Genomic DNA, 24589 nt, shown 5'->3' with positions numbered 1-24589 from the left:
ATGGGTTACCAGATATGGATTACCATATCTGCAGAAAGCAAAGAGATGCATTCTTTCTGTATCTCTTTCCAGTCATCAAGTTCTCAGAGAGGGAGAGAAACTTGAGGAAGGTTTGATCACGAGACGACGTCTCGAGCCCCCGTTGCTAGGAGACAAGAGTCTTTTTTTTCTTTTGAAGGGCTGAGAGAAAAGGGCTCCCTTCCCCTTTAAGCCTCCACTCCCGTGATGCTCTATTCTGACATCCACGTTTTTCGGAAATGGCTGCTGTTGGCGGTTGGGGTAAAAGGATCTGTAAAACCGGTAAGGAATAATGAAAAATCGGAGGGCTTTTCCGCCTCCAGAAATTATTATCCGTTGTTGTGGCTTTTAAATCACTTTATCTAGTATGCGATGAATGCTCATCTTCTTCTGTGTAGATCTAGCGGCTAGCACTACAGCTCTCCCTGTTGAAATTCAGCCTTCTTTGTCGATCTTTCGCCCACATCGCAAAAATCCCGACTTTTTGTACATTTTGGGTTGACACAGTTTTGGCCTATCCAACTATTCATACCTCGGTAAAGCAGAGGGAATGGAATAATAAGGAGCTTTCGACATTGGCCTGTCTCCTGTGTACTCCTGATAGGAGTATTACGTGCAGTCTTTTTTTGTGGGGGAGGGTGTGTGAAACATCGAGGTTTTTTTTTTTTTTTTTCCCCAGGCAGGTTTTAATATCGGAAAATACTTAAATAATCACGTAGAAGACATTGTAAAATGTTGTATGGTGCACTATTTATGGACAAAATATGCAAAATAAAAAAATGTAATTGTAAAAGGTACTTTGAACTTTCTTTTATGATAGTTAATACCTAAGGTAATCAATTGTTCCTTTCAATAAATTATCCATTGATTTATATATTCCAGGCTTTTAATATTTTATCTATATACAAACAATGATTAATTATCTCTTTCCCCTTACTTGTTCTCCAATGATTTCTTTCTTATAAAAAGTATGTGACTAGTTTTTATTTAATTGCCTTACTGAAAATGAAATTTGTGGCAGTCTCAATGGATGGAGGCATTCTGAGCAATTTCCTTGGTATTAGTTGGTTTTTTAAAAGTTTTGTTTTATTCCCACATTTATTTATTTATAAATATTTCTTATATCCTCTTTTCCTCTTTACCTTCTAAGCTAAACAATCTAAATTATATAAATATTGTATAAATATCTGTTTTAGATTTAAGAGAGTTTTTATCATTTTTATGCCTTTTATGTACAGTAGTCCTCAACATACAATACTTTTAGTGACTGTTCAAAGTTACAGTGGCACTGAAAAAAATGACTTATGACCACTTTCGACACTTACGACTTTTATGTAATTCCCATGGTCACATGATCAAAATTCAGACATTTGTCAACTGACTCATATTTATGACTGTTGCAGTGTCCCTGGCTCATGTGACCACTTTTTGTGACCTTCTGACAAGCAAAGTCAACAGGGAAGCCAATTCACTTAACATGTTACTAATTTAACAAGTGCATGTTTCATTTAAAAACTGGCAAGAAAATTGTAAATTGAGGCAAAATTCACTTAACATATTTCACATTTAACAACATAAATTTTGAGCGCAATTGTGATCATAAATTGAGAATTATTTGTTTTCTAAGACAATTATATACCTTCAAAGGGAAGAACAAGTTATATATTTAAATTCATGATGGATTTATTTAATAGTGGTATAATGCATGTTATTCTTTGTATAAATAATTCCTGAAAGTTTCCTTTATTATGGATACTTCAGGATAACAGAAGCCAAATCTGGATTTATCTTTTAGATGGATTTTATAGGCAAATTCTAACCAGTACTATTAATCAGTCCAAAATTTAATACCCTTGATACTTGCTCATTACTAAGCCTAAATATCTTACAGAAGGCTTCAGTGTGAGGAGTTATGATTTTCAAGAGTATTCTTGATGGCTTTATGATTTAAAATGTTCTTAATTATTTATATAAATTATCAGTACATTACTGGCATCTTAGTTCTCTGTAATACTATGATCCTTTGATTCTTATGAAATTGTTGATTTGGAATTTGCCTATTTGGAATTTGTAGTCTAATTCTCCTGTTGCTCTATTGGTCTAGGCTGGCTGCCCACCTTGCAGCTTATTCGTCATGGCTCCAAATCTGTCACACGTCACTGGAAACCGATGCACATTATGAGGGAAAAGCTGATGGCAGTGACTGAGTACATCCCACCAAAACCTCTGGATTCAGAGACCTGTATGAAACCCCGTGTCATTCTTTCTACAGAAGTAATAACATTGTTCTATTTTGGGATAATTGGAATGATATAAATACTCATTTTTGATTAAAATTCTTGAAAAGTTTTGCCCTTCATAGTTCTGCCAATTGTGAAAGGGTTCATATCATTTCTGTTCTATAATAGATAGCCACATTATTCTAATAATGACTTAAGTATTTGATGCTATGCTCCCTCCTGACCTTTGGGAGATAGTTATTTTGTGCTGCTCTTCAACTGTAAAGCAATAAAGAACTTCCCTTCATATCCTTGATTATGCTCCACTAAAATTAGAAACCAGCTGAACATCTCAATTTTACTTGTATTTTGACTTTGGAAGAAAGACTGAATTTATTTTGCTCAACAACAAAAGCATCTACTTCTCATATTACCATCCAGATAGAAATTCTGCTTTCCTTTCTGATGGAATGGCAGTTGAGTTCCTGCTGAATTGAGCAATTTGATTTATATTTGTTTGGTTTAATCTTACATGATTACACAAAGTTTGAATTTTCCAACCTCCAAAATAGTAGTAGAATATTCTTGGATATGTTGTTTATTTAATTTTCAAATGGCAATAATCTTAATGGAACTTGTTTAAATCAAGCTTGTGGGCCTTGCTAAGTTTGGACAGAATTTGAAGTAACATACACCTAAGTAGATTGATAGGTTTAATTTAACTGATATTACAGAGAGAAAAAGCTTATTGAGTATAAAATAAAGATTTTAATTTGCTCCTGAAAAAGTATGAATGGTCGTTATAATTAGAGGAACATTTTATTTTTATTGGAATCCTGCTTTTATTATTTTTACAGAATTTATGTTTCTGAGATCCACTGGTATTTTGTAGCTATGGAATATAATCTTTTAGAATTTTTATTGCCTGTATTTTCAAGATTCAAATCCATTTTTTCTCTCATGCAGATGACTGACTATGAAAGACTGTTATTGCGTCAAGTGAAACAAATATTTCTTGAGAGTAAAATGATTGTTGTGTGCCAATACAATTATATTCCTGGAAATGATATGGTATTATTCAGGCATCGGCTGCGAAAGTATAATATCCATGTCAAATTTTTTCCTAATAAGGTACAGTTTTCTGTAGAGACTTTCAGTAATATAGTATTGTAATAGTGCTGTGTAGTAAAGGTGTTTTTCTTCTGCTTCCTTTGATTTTTAAAAATAAAATCTAAATATTTTGCCTTTCCAGAAGGATCAGCCATGATTTCTAATTTTTAAAGAAGTTTTTATAGAAACAATATCCCAAGAGAACTTATTCTCTTCTTTGCCTAATACATTGTTCATGACTTATCAAATGATAATTTAACTGATCAATAGCTAGCAGAGTCAGATTATATGGTTGTACAATTTTATTTTTCAGTTCTTGATGCTTTGTTATTCTTGGTGCCTTTCTCATCTTGACCTAAGTTTTTCTTTTTCTTGAAGTTAGTATTTATTGGTAGCATTGTAAGAGGTCCTATATGCCGTTTAAAAGTTTACATGCAAAGGCAGAAGGATTATAGTTTCAGCATATTTTATTTCTGTGAATGAAAAGTAGAGTTTTATAGCTTCATGATACCATTATGAAATTTTATGCGGTAACATTGTTTGATCCAGCATTGATTTGCTTGAGTGGAATAGAGAGAGGCTTTGCTTGTTTCTTCTTTGTTCCTTCAACTCTCTCCCAATCTCCTCCACAAGTAGGATACTTTAATATAAGAGGAAAACCTATTTGGGGATCTCTGGGGGAAATATGACCCCTTCCCTGTTTTACTGTAAGCTCTGTAATTATGATATTCTTCAATGTAAGGTCAACTCTAATATAATCCTTTTCTCCACTTTTCCAGATCATGATTCCCTTTCTTTCGGAATCAAAGTACAAGAATCTCCTCCCTCTTTTTGTGGAACGCAACCTTCTACTTGTCAGTATGGAAACAAAGGCTCGGGAAGCACTTCAAGTCCTGAAGCGTGTGCCACAAATTAATATGTTAGGTAAGGGATAAGGTTTGCAGAGTTCCAGGATGTTGCCTCTGGGGATGTGGACAAGGCCATTCGAGCTGTAAGTGCCTCCACTTGTATTCTGGACCCGTGTCCCTCCTGGCTGGTTGCCAACAGCAGGGAGGTGACACATGGCTGGATCCAGGCGGTTGTGACCGCCTCTCTTCGGGAGGGGCACTTCCCCGCCGTACTTAAAACGGCGGTGGTGAGACCCCTCCTGAAGAAACCATCCTTAGATCCAGCCATTCTAAACAACTTTCGTCCTGTCTCCAACCTCCCCTTTATCGGGAAGGTTGTTGAGAAGGTGGTGGCCTTCCAGCTTCAACGGGCCTTGGAGGAAGCTAGTTATCTTGACCCCTTCCAGTCCGGCTTCAGACCTGGTTACAGCACAGAAACCGCTTTGGTCGCATTGACCGATGATCTCTGGAGGGCCAGAGATGGAGGCTATGCGTCCATCCTGATTCTCCTTGACCTCTCAGCGGCTTTCGATACCATCGACCATGGTATCCTTCTGCGACGTCTGCGGGAGGTGGGAGTGGGAGGCACTGTTTTACGGTGGTTCTCCTCCTACCTCTCGGACAGGTCGCAGTCGGTGTTGGTCGGGGGGCAGAGATCGTCCCTGAGGCCCCTAACATGTGGGGTGCCGCAGGGTTCGGTCTTATCCCCCCTACTATTTAACATATACATGAAACCGCTGGGCGAGATCATTCGGAGGCACGGGATAAAATACCACCAATATGCGGACGATACGCAACTGTATCTGTCCGCCCCGTGCCAACTCAATGAAGCGGTGGACGTGATGAACCAGGGTCTGGAGGCCGTTAGGAACTGGATGAGTGCTGACAAACTGGTACTCAACCCGGACAAGACCGAGTGGCTGTTGTGCTTCCCTCCCAATAATTTGGCTAATACACCAACGCTTAGGCTGGGGGGTCAAATTTTATACCCCTCAGATAGGGTCCGCAACTTAGGAGTCCTCCTGGACCCACAGCTGACTTTTGACCACCAGCTGTCAGCTGTGACCAGGGGGGCATTCGCCCAGGTTCGCCTGGTCCGCCAGTTGCGGCCCTACCTAGATCGGGAGGCTCTCACAACAGTCACTCGAGCCCTTGTGATCTCTAGGCTGGAATACTGCAATGGGCTCTACATGGGGTTGCCCTTGAAGTGCATCCGGCGGCTACAGCTAGTCCAGAATGCAGCCGCGCGAGTGATAGTGGGTGCACCGCGGTTCGCCCACGTTACACCCGTCCTCCGCGAGCTGCACTGGCTACCTGTTGGTCTCCGGGTGCGCTTCAGGGTACTGATGACCATCTTTAAAGCACTCCATGGTAGTGGATCTGGGTACTTGAGAGACCGCCTTCTGCCGATTACCTCCCTAAATCGACCAATTAGATCGCACAGACTGGGCCTCCTCCGAATTCCATCTGCCAGTCAATGCCGACTGGCAACCACACGGAGGAGAGCCTTTTCTGTTGCAGCTCCGACCCTGTGGAACGACCTCCCCGTTGAGATCCGTACCCTCACCACTATCCAGACCTTCCGCGCAGCCCTCAAGATCTGGCTCTCCCAGCAGGCCTGGGGATAGGTTCCCAATTTACCCGCCCGAGTGTTTGATTGCTGAATGAAAGTTGTGTTTTTACTATTTTTTCTTTGTTCACATACTGTTCTGTTTTTGACACTGCACCCCCCTCCCTTGTGGTTGTAAGCCGCCCTGAGTCCCCTCAGGGAAAAGGGCGGCATATAAATCCCAATAAAACTCAAAAAAACTCAAATATACTATATGCTTCATTTTTTACTGAGAGGTCTTTAAATGTTTTTTGATTAACAAAAAAATTAGCAATCAATAGAGGGATGGATGTGGATTTTAACTCTCAGAGTTCTCAGCAATGTTTGCAATGTAGGTGTCTGGAAGTATCCAAGATGGAGAAAGTTCCTATGATGAAGTTAGATAACTAACTGGAAAAGAAGCTGTGGAAGAGGCAGATTAGTTAGATACAGTTGAAGTACTTGGAAGAAACATGTTTCACAACTTATTTTATAGCCATAGGATGGAATTTTTTTTTTAAAAAAAATCAGATGGTAGAAGCTGCTTATTTAAAAAAAATCCTCAAAACAAAACATAATCCTGATATAGAAGGGTAGAGATTTTTGAGAAACCTTTTCCTGTGGATCTTAATGACTAAGAGGAAAATAACCTGTTCACAAGGGACTAAGACTCCCCCCCCCTTTAGTCTCTAAGAGAAAGTTGAATGCAAGAGACTACAACTGAAAAATTCAGAATTTTCCAGTTCTCTGTAGTATAACCTTCCCACAAGGAATTAGGGGTGAAATACCCATTCCTTATTTACAGAGTCCCCACCCCCACCCCCTTGGTCTCTTGTGAAGAGTTTTGTTGTTCTCTTAATCCTGTGGAACCTTTCAAGTATTTCAGTTTGAAAATTGTAATAGAATGCCTTTTTACTACTGAATATATGGATGTACATAGTGCTGCACAGTGGAAAACTAATTGCCTATTTTAGGCAACTGTGATTGTGTGGCCAGTTTTATTTATTTAATAAGTTACTAGACTATTTTTTTAGGTAAAACTTTTCGTGCATTCTGTTTTCTTCTGGTCACATTCAGTCACCACCTCAGTCTGTCTTTTTATAATTCTGCATCTGCAAGGGGGTTAAATTTAAATTGTACACTTTTTAAAGCAAACAAACTGTTGTGATCTCTTGTGTCATCCTTTCAGAGATATTTCCTTACCAGATTTTTCAATTTCTTCAACCATGACAGCTTGCCATAAGAAGTTGTGGATGCTTCCTCACTGAACATTTTTAAGAAGAGACTGGACAGTCATTTGTCTAAAATGGTATAGGGTCTCCTGCTTGAGCAGGGAGTTGGATTAGAAGACCTCTAAGGTGCTTTCCAGCTCTATTCTGATTGATTGATTGATTGATTGATTGATTTACAGAGCTTCTAATGTACTGCCTTCACTTGAAAAGTTGAGATACATTCTGCATCTGCCTTGAAGTTAACCCATGTTGAATTGTATGTACAGTGAAACATCAGCAGAGGAAATGTTTTATGACAGTTTGTATTTTGTCATAAATTATTTTATGAACAATTACCTGAAATTTGAAATGGGGATTCTACAATTTACATGAAAAATATCTTATAAAATTTGCCGAATTTCAATTCCATAGGAGTCACGGATCCTGGATTTTGGATGTTAGACCATTTAAAATACCTTGGTTCAAAACATTTTGCCCTATAGTGTTCTGTTTTGTTAACAGTTACAGGAAAGAGAGTTTTAGTAATATATAGATTTTTATCCTAACTTGAATGTTTTTGTTTCATTTTTTTTTCCAGGAGCTTGCATCGACAATGTTATCCTAAGCAAGCAAGGCTTTGTAAATTATTCTAAGCTGCCATCTATAATAACTGCCCAAGGAGAAACTGCAGGTGTACTCTCACTCATGACATCCAACACTAGCAAACTTCTGCAGCGTGGCTCTGTTCATCTCAGTTCATTGCTGGATCAATATGTTCAACAGGAAAATGAAAAAGTTGAAGGAAAAGCAGATAGGAACATCAGCTAAACTGGAAGCAATTTAATTCTTCAGCGTAAAATTGTCATGTTTACTTGTTGCATGCCCATGGGTTAGTGGGATGGGTTAATTAGTATGATTGATAAAGTTCTGGCTATCAGTTAAACCACCTGGAGGGAAAAAATGCTGCAGAACTAGACTATGAACAAAGAATCTTATTGACTGTGTGCTTATATGATACTACATATTTGTAGAATTTTACTATATGTAGAGGAAATATTAAATATGTTCAGGTGCAGTACACTGTTTAAATATGAATAAAATTTTATTAATAATTTGCATAATTTTCTGCTTTAGGTTGGGCAAGAAACAATCTTTAATAGGAACTTATGTTTTAAGAACTGAATTAACAACAAAATAAAAACAAATTTCCAACAGATCCAAGATGAAATCACATTGAAAACATGTAAAATAGCAACAAAATATTTACTCTGGCACCAAGCAGCATATACTTTTTATCAGTTTTTAAGAACCTAGGATGAATAATAAATTTATTCTGTGATGCCAACCAGCTGTTCTTGAAAGGACAGGTGTCTTTTCCACTTATGGGCAACTATTAATATGATAAATGAATAAAAATTACAACAGTTCTAATGAGAAATAGGTTGCTTTGTATCACTTTCATAGTTTAGTTATCTGGACTGGGATTCTAACTAACATCTTGAATATATAAGAAAGAACATAGAAAAAAGATACATAATTTTTGTTATATTACAAAATGTATTTGAATAGAAATTATTCATGGCTTTTCACCTTTTAAATGTGCTTATGTATTTGATCAAATAAGTATTAAAATGCTCCAGAAATGTGGATTCACAGTAGTTGTATGTAGTGGGTTTTAGCTTAAATTAAGCATGTACAGGTGAAACTTGAAAAATTAAAATATCGTGCAACAGTTCATTTATTTCAGTAATGCAACTTAAAAGGTGAAACTAATATATGAGATAGACTCATTACATGCAAAGCAAGATAGTTCAAGCTGTGATTTGTCATAATTGTGATGATTATGACTTACAGCTCATAAAAACCCCAAATCCACAATCTCAGAAAATTAGATTATTACATGCAATCAATAAAACAAGGATTGTACATAGAACAGTATCGGACCTCTGAAAAGTATAAGCATGCATATGTACTCAGTACCTGGTTTAGGCCCCTTTTGCAGCAATTACTGCCTCAATGTGGCGTGGCATGGAAGCTATCAGCCTGTGGCATTGCTGAGGTATTATGGAAGACCAGGATGCTTCAATAGCGGCCTTCAGCTCTTCTGCATTGTTCGGTCTCATCTTTTCTAACCCTGTGGCCATTCTTGAGTTTTCTAAATTTGCTGCATATTGAGTGTAGCACTTTAAGAGCATCATCTGTTAAGATTTTAAATAGCTGAGCTGAAATATCGTCACCTGCTAGCTTTGTTGTTGGTAATGCTTCCTAAGCTCCACTTGAATTTGCACTCCAGGATGTCTTGCTCGATGTCAAGGATCATATGGTGATCAGGCATATTAAGACCATCGTTATCACATTATTGTATTATTATTATGTTGCTTGGTCATTGTTTATTATTTTACTTCTGTTTACTCTCTTCTTCATTTTTGTAAAGCAGCCTAGAATAGCTACATGATGAGATAGATGGCAAATAAGTTTAGCAAATAAGTAAATACCCACAAATCTGATGCAACCACTTCGGCAGGTAAAAGCGGTCAATTTTTTTTAAAAAAATTATCTTCCGATTGCATAATAAGATGAGGGAAAGGAATCATGACATTTGGAATATTTTTTCTCCTTAAAATAACTCTGCTGTGGGTTACATGACCAAAAGAGAACTGAAAGAGTGACTCATATTGGATCCTCCACCTTCTAAACCAACATTTTTGACTTAGATTGAAGCAATTGCAGGGATTTTTTTTCTTCTGTAATCTGTATCTAGATTCAGTGTTTTTTGAACTTGATCTTCATTTTGATGGTTTCTCCCTCAATGGAAAATTTGGTTCCATTTTTTCCTTTTTTTCAATAAAAATAAATTTATTTTATTTATATGTAATTACTTAATTATATAAAATAATGACATTAAAAACCCCTCTTTTATCTCAGTAGTGAAAATCTGGTTTATTTTTATATATTGTTAAAGTTATTTGCTGCCTAATTTGCTAAGGAGCTACTCTACATAGCTTTCAACAATAAAAAGGAAAAATTGAAAAGAGTGTAAAGAAAACAAAAGTAAAATAGCAGAATAATAAAATAAACAATGAAAAAGAATAACGGGAATACATCTTTTTAGAGCCGAGATCGTGCAAGCTACTTCAGCTGATTGTTAGTGCAATTCAGCAGTTTATATCTCACTGACTCAAGGTTGATTCAGCCTTCCATCCTTCCGAGCTGGGTAAAATGAAGACTGTTGGGGGCAATAGGCTCTAAACTGCTTAGAGAGGGCTGTAAAGCACTATGAAGCAGGATATAAGTCTAAGTGCTATTGCTATTGCTTTTTTAAAAACACTAATCCCTTGTTTAGGAGAGGAGTTGGTAACTGAGAAGAGCTGAGTGTTTGCTGGCCAGAAGCCTTTCCTGACCCTACCCAGAGTCTGCAGCAGATATTTTCTCTCTGCATCCTGATAGAGAAACAACAACAAAAAGATGGGTGGATGGAGAACAGAGGACAAGCGGGGAGGTGGCATGTGCTATAAATCCAGCAGCCACTTCCAATATGGAACTCCCTCATTTGGTCTCCTGGCCAACTGGCAGAGCCAACTCTTTGGACTCCTGCAGAAGGGTAGAAAGGTGGGAACAGATCTTGCCTTTGAGGGTAGCAGTAGTGGGTTGCGGGCAGTACGGGAGTACCAGTGCCTGCCAAGAGCAGCAGGTATTGTTCCGGTACGGTGCTTTGGAGGGCCCACCCACCCACCCGTGTTCCTGAGCTGTATTTGACCCAATTGGGCCATTTGTGCATGAACAGGCAACGTATGGCACCTGCACGATGCTCCACCGAGCAGCTGGAGCTCACGGGCGTTGGGTGCTCATGCGTGCACAGTGCACGCGGTGGACGCCTGGCTCTGTCGCAGCGTACCAGTTGCAACTGGATCCAGAATCCACCACTGGAGGGTACGATGCTCCAAAGGACAGCCAAAGCCACAAAGAAGGCTCTTCTGGATCCCAATAGTTGGAGTTCTTTGACCAATAAGGTCTGCAATAGGCTCTCTCTGCCAGCACAAGTAGGATGGGCTTGTCTTAGCAGGGACAATACAGTTTGTCCCTTTGCCCTCTGCTCTCTACCTACCCTTCTTAGAGGCCACAAAGACTGCTCTCACTGCCACACTTTCCCACCTGAAGCTTCCAAATAGATTTCAAGGGTATTCCCATGTAGAACTGTTGCAGTAATCCAGATGAGAGATAACTAAGGCTTGAGTAATGAGTGCAGGGAGTCATGATCAAGGAAAGTTCTCAGCTGGTACAGAAACGAGAGTTGTGCAAAAGCTCTCCTAGTCACACCTGCCACCTGCTCTTCAAGCAGGAGATACGAGTCCAAGAGAACTCCAAAATTGTGTTGGATTAAATGTCTTTCTGGATTCAGTTCCAAGTGGGGGAAAAGACACTGGAAACATGGAGGCTGCTTGGAAAAATGGCTTAATGATGGACAGGATCACATGGCTTGAGCTCCTGAACAGAAAAGGGGAATCACATGCTTCAAGATGTTGGGTGAAGAAAAAAAGGGCAGAGATGCTGAAAGTCCCTGGTTTTATGCCCTCTTTGGGCTTTGAACTTGAGCTTGTATTCTGATTGGTTGTCAGACTCCCACGGGGCCATGCAGGGGCAACTCTGTAGACTGTCTCCCAGACTTACTTGACTTGCTGGGTGATGATGTAATCTTCCCAGATGCCATGTAGTGAGATGGATAAAAAGTTAATACTATCATGCCTTAATCCCATCACCCTGGAGCTGAAAGTGAGAGATCTTTGTTATGTAGAATAGACTGACCCAGGCCTTAATGGCTCATTGACAAAGAGGTGGGGGAATGAGTTTCTTCCTCCCTTTTAGAGGGAAATATTCTGCCCTTTAAAATTTCCTACAATATTTCATTTTCTAGGTGAGAGGTGTGTGCTAACTTCCTACACTTGCAAATTGGGTCTGAATGAAGTAGTGTAATCATGTCCAGAACTAAGGATGACAAAAAACGTGGATCCTGAAACTCCATGCAGCCAAAGTCACCCAGAGTTCAGCCAATCCATTCTTCTCTATCCAGTTCTTTACATCCCCCAGGCATCATCAATTGGGTCACTATGTGTAGAGATGTAGAACTGAGTATGATATCTCAACCAATTGTGACAGATGAACTCAACTAATAGCTTCATGTAGATATTAAAAAGGGGCAGTATGGTGTCCTGTGGGATAATACAAGTGAGCAGTTGGGGGCTGGATACCATTAACACTTATTGATTCTGACCTTGGAAGGAGCTGAACTGGCGCAAAACAGAGCTTCCCAGCCTCAGCTTGTGTAGCTAGCCTACGAGGATACCAGGATCGATAGTATCAAACACTGCTGAGAGGTCAAGGAGACCAGAAATGGTTGCACTATCATTCCACTCCCACCAGAGAGTGTATCTCTTTAGAGCATTCAGGGCTGTCTATAGCCGGGTCTGAATCCTGACTGAAAAGGGTGCAGAAAATCTGTTTCATCCAGGACTTCCTGAAGCTTATCAGCAACTACCTTTTCTACCACCTTCTCCCCCAAAAAGGGAAGATGGGAGATTACATGAAAGTTTTCCAGGCAGGAAGTGACTTTTTAAAAGAAAGGACAAACTGGGGCCTTCTTAAAAGGTCCCAGGAATGTATCCTTTTGCAATGAAGAATGCATGAACCCACCTGGTGGTGACCTCCTGGAGGCTTTCATTGGCAGGAGGGACAAGGGTCTAATTGACTGGTAGTTACATTGAGAGAATAGAGGACCTGTTCGCTTCCTTAGGTCTAACAGGGACAAACTGTTCCCAAATTATGGGGCATCTCATACACCAGTCAAGGGTTCTAAGCAGGAATGAATCGGCAATTTTAACTGATGCGTTCAACAAATTCTTCTGCATGACCTTGAAGATGATCGTCTGTTAAATTTATTGAATGAGTTTGGTTTTATCACTGTACTTTAGAAAATTACTGGTAAACAGGATAAATGAAAACATTGAGTGATGAAAGAATGAAAACCTTATGGTTTAAAAGGATACCAAAATATTGTACATCTTCTAATATCAATATGTCACTGTCACTAAGCGGCTTGCAAACTTTCCAGCATCACTTCGTTTGATGAAGAGGTCTGGGCTCCCAAATTATGACATTCTGACCAATCATCCCATTATGGACTATACTTATTTCCATGAAACCACAAGGCCGTCTTGGAGTTTTTTCTTTCTCTCTTAGTAAGAATTTTGCCCAGGATCTTTAATGAGTCAGTCCTCCAAGAGGCAGGGTGGCAGAGGAGAGCGAAGAGCAGAAAAGATAAATTAAGAAGAGTTGGCCAGAGAGAGGAAGCGGCAGAAGTGAATTTCTTTCGGCTTTGCTCAGCAGCTGCTTCCTGATTCCGGTTTGCGGCGGCAATAACCGTCCGTTGCTGTAAGAAGCTCAAAAGGAAGAGCGTATAAGGCAAGGCTCGCAGACGTGTGCAGGTAAAACAAAAAAACTCCACTTCTGCCTTTTCCTCTTCCTGCTCTCAGTTGGGGTTGGGACATATTTGTCTGCACCTTGTTTCGGAAAGGGTGACGGCAAGAATAGTGACTTTGTGCCGGGCTTGCTCGGTCGCTGGGCTTGCCCCGAGTCTGCCTTCTGTTTTTTATTTGGGTGGTTGTGTTAACTTGGAAGAAACAAGTGAATGGGGACATTCGGGTGAGATTGTGGAAATAGAATTGTTAGTTGACGACAAGTCCGTCCTGGAATCTTAGATCACTATAGCAAAGAAAATGTGGAGAATGTTGTCCCCAGAGCAAAAAGTTGATGGAGGTTCTAAGGAAAACTCGGTAGCAGTTACAGTAGTTCTTTGTTCTTTGACGAATAGATATGAATTTTAGAAAATACCGCGTAAATCTGAAGATTGTGATATGGCATTGTAAGGGGAGCATAATTTTTGGTTATTCAGGTGGTGTATCTCTTTTCTTGCAAACAAAAAGTGCTGTTGACATACAAGTCTATGGAAGAATTTTGCCCCTATTAAATGGAGACTTGTGGAAGAAAAATTTAATAGTGCTTTCCAGGAAGATAAAGGAAATGATTTATCAGAAATAGTGGATTTTGACTCTTACTAGGCAATAAGAAAGGCTGGCTGATTCTGATGTCTCTTTAAGATAAGTGAAATGTTATCTGAAGGATTTTGCCCTATTAAGAAGATGAGAATGTACTCAGACTTCTGAGTCAGAGATAGATGAGTGGTGGACTTTTGCCCATTTGAATAAAACAGGATGTGGGTTTGGGGTGAGAGATGTTGAAGAAGAAAGGTGGGGTGTTCATTTGAGTTCTACTATGTGACATACAATATATGGAAAGTATATAGCTATATAACATACAATGGTTGGAAATGAAATATTGTAAGACAATTAACTATGCTTTTATGCAAAGTCCCTGATTAAAGTCCCTAATTTATCTAGAACTGCCATATCTGGGCTGCAAAAAAAAGGATAATCACTAGATGGGAACAAAGAGTTTCTGTTCACAGTTCTCTATTGAATTCTCTGGAAGTTTGCAGCTTGGATAGATAGCCCTAATTTATCTAGGAAGTTTTAGTATAGCAGCTCCTATGACTAGGATAAGAGGAAGACAGGGCTTTTATCTGGACATCTTTCCCTAAAGAAGTGATATTTTGAAATGTACATGCATGGCATATATTTGGAATTGTTCACCCATATGTTTAAAAAATGCATCCTGCAGGAGTGATTTGGGTGCATATATATGGGCTGTGCAAAGCCAGTTCTTCAGATAGAACTTCCATGGTGGTTAAAGATAAAAAGTTCATTTTTTTCTGTGTTGGAACCCATTCACACCTATAGAAACTGAATACTTGTTTAAAGTATTTGTCAGTCAGTCATCTACTTCCAAGCTTTGAGCAGATCATATATAAATGTTGCCACTGAATTTTAGTTTTTAATATGACAGAAGGCTTAAGCACCATTATATTTAAATAATTTAATTTAAATTTAATTAAAACTGACAATATAATCAGCCTGGTTTTTGGTGACTTCACCCATTTTTATTTTTATTTTGGTCCAACTCTCTTCTTGGAAGGCAGAACCGGACCTCAAAGTTTATTGTTGAATTTGGACTGTAGTGTTTTATACCTGTGTAACTAATTAAGAGATAGAAGGAAAGAATTGGTACAGTACATCATCACAGATTTATTCACTTACAGGTAAAAATCATATTTCATATTGAATTTTACATAATTTAATTAGGCCTAATTCATGCTTTAGTTTTTCTTATACCCTTTGCTATTTCAATCCCCTTTATTGCTTGTACCTTCTTTCTGAAGTCTGTCCAATATTTTCTCATCTTTCCAGAACAGTGACACTTACAACGGACTGTGCTATTATTCTCAGTGGAAAGTTGCCAGTTACTAAGTACAATAATTGTATTTCAGTCCCAGAGCCTGGATATTATGGTTGGTAGAACCTAAAATAAACTGTCCAATTTCAGCATAGAACCAGAATCTAGAACTGAAACCTTTCTTGAGCTTCACAGGATATTGTGTATCTCCATGTTAGTAATTTAAAGAAATAAAAATATTTTTATTTTTATAGGTTATCAAAAGTATATCGGATTCTATTGTTATGATTACTGTTATGGTTTTATTTTATTTTATTTTGAAAATTGGTAAAGGTGTTTTTTTATGCCAATCACATGGGATGTTGGAAAGAAATTATCTACTGTATAGGGGCCTGGGAACTCTTCTCTATCAGCAGAATAACTCTTTGTAAACTGAATGGAATTAGATCAGATTTATTTAGTGTGCTTGGAATAGTTGGTAAAATAAAGATTAAATTTGAAAATGGTGTGGATCAGATATGGGGATGTGGAGAAAAAACCCAAAATATATCCTTATGGGAGAGATAATTAGATTGGAATTTTGATAACTATGCTTTCTAAATTCAGATTCTTTATCCTTCCAGCCTCTTTACCAAGAGCAAAGCACATGTATAGATAAATATACCGTATATATAATCACTGCTGGCAACGAGGTTGGAAAGAATTCCAGAAAGCATGTTCTGTATATTTTATGTGTTTTGACAATTATGGCAATAGTATATCTGGATTTCAATTAAATAATCTTCTAGAACTGCAGCAGAGAAATGCCAACAACTATTCAAATTTCCAAATAACAACTGTCCTTAATTTAAGGGCCAAGGATGTTGCTAAAAAAACAATCACAACATTTCTTCCCTTTCTTTAGTTTCACCTACTTGTTCTAACTTTGAGCGTTGCCTTCCGTGCAGGGATCATCAGCCTTTTGGGCTAAAAGCACATAAAAAGTAAAAATTTAAGGTTTGATGTTACTTCTTATTTTATTGCAATGAAGGGAGTCGGAAATCAATGCTTTTTCTTTCTTTTTTTCCTTCTTCTCTACATTTTTTCTCTTCCTTTTTTCCTCCCCTATTTTTCCTATTATTTGCTTTTGTATTTTTGTATTTTATATTGTAAACTAATAAAAAGGCAAAAATGAAAAAATATGACATTTGGAATTTTGAGAACATATGCAGGACTTACTTTTAATTTGACCATAGTCCTCTACTTATAACCACAAGTGAGATCAGAATTTCTGTGGATAAGCAAGGTGGTTAAGTGAATCACATCTAATTTTACAGCCTTTTTTGCCACAGTTAAGCAGATCACTGCAGTTGTTAAGTAAACCACATGGTTGTTAAATGAATCCACCTTACTCCCTTTAACTTTGTTTGTCAGAAGCCTGCTGGGAAGATCACAAATGGTGATCAATGACCCTGGGATTGTAAATACTTGCTAGTTGCCAAGTGCCCAAATTTTGATAAGTTGTCTGTGGGGATGCTGTGACAGTCATAAGTATGACAATCATAAGTCACTGTGTCATTGTAACTTCATAGTTGCTAATTAAATGGTTGTAAGTTAAGGACTACCTCTACTTTAATGGAGATAGCAAATCACGAAACTGTCATAAAATAGAAAGCAAGGTACTTATTTCTCAACCATTCAGGGTGCTTATTCATGAATGGTAGGGCCTTTATGATGTCCAAGAGCATTGCTGGAAATGAATATAATGCAAAAGGCTGATGCTTTCTTTTGTAACATAACTAAATTTTAAAATGTTGATGGGGCAGGAATTATGAAGGAAGCCAAGTGGACATACTGGTCTCATTGCGCTCCAGGTTATCATCTGTTGGCTAAGTGTGTTTCAACTGATTCAGCAAGCTATCATTTGTAACAGTTGATCTACTACACATTGGAAGTCAATTTGATTGGAGGGTATGTGATATACTACTTCTTGTAAACAGTAGAATACATCTGTTTATATTAACAGAGGGGACTGAATGGCTGATTCTGTTATTCCATGTTTACAAATACCACTTTTCCCCAGTGTATCTTTTAGATATGTTATGATTATGATCTCTGGAATATCCAGCTCAGATAAGCATCCTGAGAATGTATGGTTTTTAACTCCTAGGATTCTCTAAGTAGCTAGGCTGTTGCTGAGAATAAGCAAGGAGTAAAAGCAGGCAAGTGCTCAAGTTGAGAAAGAAAGGTGGCAACCAGAAGACAGTTGTATCTCAAGAAGGGAAAGTGCATAGTTTGGGTACGTTAATGTCTTAACCTGAGAATATAATCGATAGCTATAATTTGCTTGCTTTATGACACTTGATAGTACTTCACTTATCTGTAATGTACCTGAGCAGTTGCCTTTCGCTTGAACACCTGCCAGATCAGACAATCTTATCTTTCACCCATTAACAATGCACATCCTGCACTTGCTGAGCAAAGGCCATCTCTGCCAGGCAGAATGGTTGCCATAAGTAACTTCTGTTTACCTTGTATAATTAAATCCATAGAAAAATATTCTTAAGCTTCACTAAAGGCAGAACATAGCCAAATAATGCTTGGAGCCACCCTGCCTGAAAAACTGGATGGATGTGCTGCTAGGGATAGAGATGGAGGCTGTATTGTATTCGGCAACAGCAAGCATAGCAAAGTTAGCAAGGGATTCTATAAGATTTTTTTGTTTCAGCCTTCCAAAGAAAATTCTGACTGTTTTTGAATATAAATCTTGCTTTGTCTACACATTGGGTTCCAAATCTAAACAATCTTTTGAGGTTTGCTGCCTGTCAGACTTTGCATTACAAAACACAATGTTGTGTTTAGAATTCCAAACTAGTATTGAAAAGATCTAGCATTAATATCCTTTATTGTTATTAGTTGCGAAGTTGTGTCCAACCCATCGTGATCCCATGGACAACATTCTTCCAGGCCTTCCTGTCTTCTCCCATCCTCTGGAGTCCATTTAAGCTTACGCCTACTGCTTCAGTGACTCCATCCAGCCACCTCATTCTCTGTCGCCCCCTTCTTCTTTTGCCTTCAGTCTTTCCCAGCATTCGGCTCTTCTCCAGTGAGTCCTTCCTTTTCATTAGGTTGCCAAAGTATTTGAGTTTCATCTTCAGGATCCTACTTACTATCCTACTTAGCAACAAATCCAATAGTCTAACCTACATTACAAAGTTGTTGTAGACTAAACTACAGAGAAGGAAGCAGGGAAGTGACACTGTCCTAAGCTCATTGAAAAAAATATGAAATACATTAAAATAGTAAAGAGAGAGACTGATTTGGTACAATTTGTATGCTCTGCCTTGGAGAAATATGTTGCTTTGTTGTATCAAGGCACATTTTTTAAACAATACAAGTCTGGTACCATGTTTCTCTGAAAATAAGACAGGGTCTTATTTTCTTTTGCCCTACGAAATATGGCCTTGGGCTTATTATAGGGGAGGGCTTATTATTTTCTGGGGCAGGTGAGAAGCGAGGTGCACTTTTACCTTTCTAGCTCTGTCGCGTTCCTCGCCATTGTGTTCAGGGAAGCCGCTGGTAATAAAAAACTCTTCTCGCAAGTTCAATCAAACTTCTTTGATTAAGAAGGTTTTTTTTTTTTACCAAGGGCTTCCCTGAACACAATGGTGAGGAACGCGACAGAGCTAGAAAGGTAAGAGGCGTGCCTCGTGGGCCAACACCGCCCCCCTCGCCCCAATGGTAAAGGCAGCCTGCCTAGTTCCCTTCCCCACCGTCCCTTTAGCAAGGGGTGGCAGGTGGGGGGGGGGGGAGAAGCGAGGTGCGCCTCTTACCTTTCCAGGTCCGTTGCGTTCCTCATCCTTTCACCCATTGAATCCCCTTGTAAAAAAAACCTCATGAGATCAACTTGCGAGGTTTTTTTTTACAAGGGGCTTCAACGGGTGAAAGGGCAATGAACGCAGCGGAGCTGTCAGTCTCTAGTAGCACTAGGATGTGCATCTTGCTTCTCCCCCACCATATGCCACCCCTCGCTAAAGGGACGGCGTGGAAGGAAACCAGGCAGGCTGTCTTTACCATTGGGGTGGGCAGTGGTTTTTTGGCACGAGAAGGAACAGACGGGAGAGGGTGATTGCATTGCTGGCCTGCCGCTGTTTTTGCAGCGGGCTCTTTTTGCGTGGGAGGGAAGGGTGCGAGGTGGAAGCACTTTGCTTCACCTGCCGCTGTTTTTGCGGCGAGCCCTCTTTTTGCCCCGCAAGCTGTACTGGTAGGTGGTACAGTGGTAATGGCGGGGACTGGTTGCCCATGTATTTAAAAAAGTTGGGGGTGGGCTTATTTTGGGGGGACGGCTTATTATGGCGCATGGTCTGAAAAGCCCGATTGGGCGTATTAGCAAGGCATGTCTTATTTTCAGGGAAACGTGGTATATGATAAGCAGAAACCTATTGTTAATTTTCAAGGCAGGTGACTCAGTGTATTTTGAATTAACAGATTGTCAGCAGCTTGGAAGTGTTTAAAGTGTCAGTCTTCTGCATAGGGTTGTTCTTGCACAGATGCTTGGTTCCTTGACATTTATAAATTATAGATAAGCTCCAAATCTGTTTTAGGTAGATACTCACATTCAATGACTTGCTGCTTAAGTGATCAGAATCATAAGTGGTCACCATACCAAGCCCTTAAAACCTGTCTGTTTGGTCTTTTGAAAGATCATCAAGTTTTTTGGATATTTGGTGTGTGTGTGTGTAAATGCAATTATTTATAATCATTGGATATTTCTTTTATTGTTGAATTCCGTAAGGTCAAAGTCATGGCATTGAGATGTCCTTAAATTCCATAAATACATGAACACAAACTTAGTGAAGCATAAGCAGGCAGTATTGGAAAAATCTGGGAAATTATGGAGTTGGCAGAAATACATAGAGCAATATTTCTCAACTTTTTAGTGACTTTAAGGTATGTGAACTTCAGTTCCCAGAATTCCAAAGGCAGCATGACTAATTGGGGAATTTGGGGAGTTGGTCCACATACCTTAAAGTTGCCAAGATTCAAAAACACTGGCATAAAATTTTATTAGGGGTAAAAATCATTAGAAGAAGGAATGGAATAGAATATTCTGATTTATAGTACTTAATGTATCAGCCTTTTGATCCATGGCTCATTAATTATATCTTTACACAGAAGGAACATTATTCTGTAACCTTCATTAACATTTGTGGCAGTTGCACACAAGTCACTGCTGTACAAAGCTTTTGTTCTATTGATTTCAGGGAGAAAGATGGAAAATGTAAAATAACTATTGCCATTTCATCACTCTGGCAGATCATACTGCATGGTTTCATTTGGTACCAAATGATGTTGCACAGAATTGTAAAAAAAAAAAAAGGGCACAAAGAACAATTATAAATAAAATGTTAAGGATGCATGATGTACTTTTTTTCTGATTCAAGTCATGAGTATTTAAATCTTACAGGAACCCATGCATAAAATAGGCAGGCCTTAACACAAAAAGAAAATGGAAGAACAGATGGTTTTGTCTTCTTAGTAAAATGCCTAGGATTAACTCTGCTCAAACAGGTTGTATATTAAATCCTTCTAGAAGATATTACAAAAATAATTACCATCATCTTTTCAAGTTTGGTTTTTTTTAAAAACAAAATATTTTACATTTGTTTTCGCTACACAGGCAATCCTTGACTTACGACTATAATTGAGCCCAAAATTTCTGTTGGTAAGCAAGACAATTGTTAAATGAGTTTTGTCCCATTTTATAACCTTTCTTGCCACAATTGTTAAGCGAACTGCTGCTGTTAAGTTAGTAGCATGCATGTTAAGTGAATCTAGTTTCCCCATTGACTTTGCTTGTCAAAGGTCCCAAAAAGTAATCACATGATTTTGGGACCTTGCAACCATCATAAATACATGCCAGCTTCCAGGTATCCAAATTTTGATCATGTGGTCATAGGAAGGCTACAATAGTTGTATGAAAATTGTGCATAAATAACATTTTTCAGTGTCATTGTAAATGATCACTAACTGGATTGTTGTAAGTCAGGGACTAGCTGTATGACACTCGGAATTGCTGTAGAGTACAGGGTGGCTTGTCAGATTTCTATAGTAAGTAAGTTCAGATTCTCTGGAATCAGTGATTAAAAAACCACTTTTCATGCATTTGTTTATTTTCAGTTAGAGTGCAACTAGAGTTTTTGTTTCAAATTAATATAGATCAGAAATAGCTACTGCTTTTGAATTCACAATTCAAGTGCCACATTCCAGGCAAGCCACCAGTAATACTATAGTTGGGAATTAATAGGTGAGCTTAAGATTATGGTATCTACATATCCTTAATTATTGATCATAGCAGTGAGTAAGTCTGAAAAGCCATATATCATTCCAAAATTCCCTCAGAGTAAAGCTATTCCAAATATTCTAGAAACTGGGAGGAGTTTTAAATGATATTCTAGACCAGGGGTATCAAACTCGCATCGGCACATTGTGATCATGTGACGTATTGAAACTTTTCCCCCTTCGCTGAAATGGGGGTGGGCGTGGCCACCACGTGATGCATCCGGCCTGTGGGCCGTGAATTTGACACTCCTGTTCTAGACCAATCCACTCTTTCTGGTCAAGTCTTCCAACAGATGAGTTGATCAAAGCAGTCAGGATTAATTCTGATTAGTGTTGTACAAACTCTGGTGTTGTTGTAACCCAAAGTATTCAAGTAAACAGGAACATAAGAACAATTCAGCTAAATCGAAAGTGTGGAAAGCAGAATGAAAATCCTCTTCCATTATCTCTTCTCAGCAGCTGAGTTAGAGATTGGCAAAAGAAGTTAAGGACATCATGAACAAATCCTACTCAGGAGGCCATGTGACACACTGGTTAGGATGCAGTATTGCAGGCTAATTCTGCCCACAGCCAGGAATTTGATCCTAACTGGTTCAAGGTTGACTTAGCCTTCCATCCTTCCAAAGTCGGTAAAATGAAGACCCAGATTGGGGACAATATGCTGACATTTATAAACCACCCAGAGAGTCCTGTAAGGCACTACAGAATGGTATATTAGTCTAAGTGTTATTGCTTTTGCTACTTTCACAAAGACAACTTCTCAGCAAAACACTCACTCCAAATCTGGAATTGTTCTTTTGCATGAGAAAAACTGCAAATTTTGTGCAAACGAAACTCTTATTTCTTCATGTAAATATAATTATGCAAATCATTGCAATATACTTACAAACTAGGTTCATTTACATCAATTCATCTTAACTTGTTTGTTCAAATTCAGATTTCTTACTATGTGTATGTTTTTATTACTTTCTGAAATTGAAGGCTTGGATGAAGTATGTTATTCTAACAGGAATAAAAAGAAAAGAAAAGTAAGTGACAAAAGTGAATAATTATAGTCAGCTTCATTAGTTAATAAAGGCAGAAAAACACACATTTCCTAATCCATCTATCTTAATTTATTCAGTTCAGGAAACATAATTTGTGTGTGAAAATGGTTTTGATGTGAACCTGCTGTGCAAATAACAGTATAGTAATCACACACTGAGCTTAAAATATGTCTTACTTTGCTATGGTTCACTAAACAAGGTAAAGAAAACTACATTCAAATGTCACATAAAGCCATAAACCATGGTTTACAATTGACAGAAATTGAACCCCCACATGCAAAACTCTTGGTTAAATACCTTTCCACACTACTGGTTGATCATGCACAAAAACAATTATTAGAAAAGGTTTTAAAATGTTCAGACTTTGCAATGCTGCAATGGTTATGTGACGTGTGAAAACCACTCATAAGTTACTTTTTTCAGTGCCTTTGTAACTTTCAAATGTCACTAAACAAATGGTTGAAGACCACCTATAGTTAATCATTTAGAAATACACATAGCAATCCTTAACGTGTGACCATAATTGAGCTTTGAATTATGATTGTAAATTGCAGTGGTTGTTAAGCAGGTCACCAGATAGTCATGCCCTAATTTACCTTTTGGGAGGCAGTCATTAAGTAAATGCAGTGGTTGTTAAAAGAACAAAGGCCGTTTTTTGCTGCAAATCACAAATAAAACAACAGAAATCCACAAAACTCACAAAAATAATGTGATCACAGGATACCTCAAACAGCCATAGGTGCAAGCCGGTTGCCAAAATGCAATTACAATGATCTTTGGAAAGGTTGCTGTTCTTCAAAATCAGATCTGTAAGTAGCTTTGGGGAAGTACATCATAACCTCAAATGATCGCTTGCAAACTGGTTGATAAGCAAAGACTATTTATGCTTAATCTCATAAATTACTCCTTATAAATCCCCACTAGTCATTCCAGGTTCAAACTAGGCCACAACTAGGGGACTTTTTTCATGTTGCTTGTTCAAAATAATTTGAAAAATATTTTAAAAGCATGAGAGGAATCCATTTATAGATAATGTGCTTCTAATCTTTGAGGTGTTTTAGGAACCTAGGATTCTAACTTTTGGACTTGACAGAAAGCAATCTTGTGTCGTAAATTTTCCTGAACAGGACAGAAATGTTATGCATAAATATTTCAGAGTTATGATACAGTGATTGAAACATGAGTTAATACTTGTGAATTTGTTTATTTTATGAGTAAGGCCTTGTTCAATTATCAAAAGCATTTCTAAGAAGAGGTAATTACACTTGTAGTCTATTTAATTTTTAAAAAAAACCACGATTAAGCAGAGAGAAAGTCGTGGAGAAATCTGGCTGGCCATAAAGAAATGCAGATTTCTTCATTTAAAATTTAACTCTATGCTGTCACAATAAAAACAAACACATTGACAGCTTACATAGAAGAGGTCATTTGAAGGAATGTACTCAAGCAGACTTTAGGATTCAATATTTTCCATCCTTCGTACCCCCATAGAAAGATTAAAAGTTTTCAGTTTTGTTTGCATTTAATCAGGGGCCAGCATTATTCTCACACTTATATCCTTGGATCTCTTGTCTGTTGTTTTGGATTGGCACCTCTGGTTCCTATCATCCCTTTCTCGGTGTTTCCTCCCCATTTCCCCCCTCTCCCTTTTTATGGCTGGATGCCAGCAATGCAAAGTGAAGATGAAGGGGGTGGACGGCAGATCTGACATAAATGGTAGATCAATGCATCCAAATAGACTGCTGAACTCTGGTTAAACAATGGAAACTCTTCTATCTTGTATCATGCTTCAGGATTTATGATAGAGTTCACCTAAGGCTCATTTCTGTAAAGGGAACCACAGTTT

At 38.4% G+C, this 24589-nt stretch overlaps 2 protein-coding genes across 3 annotated transcripts in view; both read left to right on the top strand.

Annotated features, from left to right (window-relative positions):
* Positions 1-191: 191 nt before the first annotated feature.
* MRPL10 (mitochondrial ribosomal protein L10) lies at positions 192-8688 on the top strand. The gene is given in 6 exon segments (XM_032238266.1): positions 192-300; positions 2123-2292; positions 3204-3368; positions 4127-4271; positions 7632-7833; positions 7835-8688. Coding segments are annotated over 6 exon segments (768 nt in total). The 5' UTR covers positions 192-257; the 3' UTR covers positions 7878-8688.
* A 4739-nt stretch (positions 8689-13427) lies between these two features.
* The window catches only part of OSBPL7 (oxysterol binding protein like 7), a 47554-nt gene continuing 36392 nt past the window's right edge, over positions 13428-24589 (top strand). For both annotated transcript variants that reach the window (XM_032235714.1, XM_032235713.1), the window contains exon 1: positions 13428-13512. The gene's annotated coding sequence lies outside the window, so the exon portion shown is untranslated. The remainder of the gene's footprint in view (positions 13513-24589) is intronic.

Source organism: Thamnophis elegans, chromosome Z (assembly GCF_009769535.1).
Source record: "Thamnophis elegans isolate rThaEle1 chromosome Z, rThaEle1.pri, whole genome shotgun sequence".
Classification (NCBI taxonomy): Eukaryota; Metazoa; Chordata; class Lepidosauria; order Squamata; family Colubridae; genus Thamnophis; species Thamnophis elegans.
Note: the sequence above shows the minus strand (reverse complement) of the source record. Positions and strands in the feature narration are given on the sequence as shown.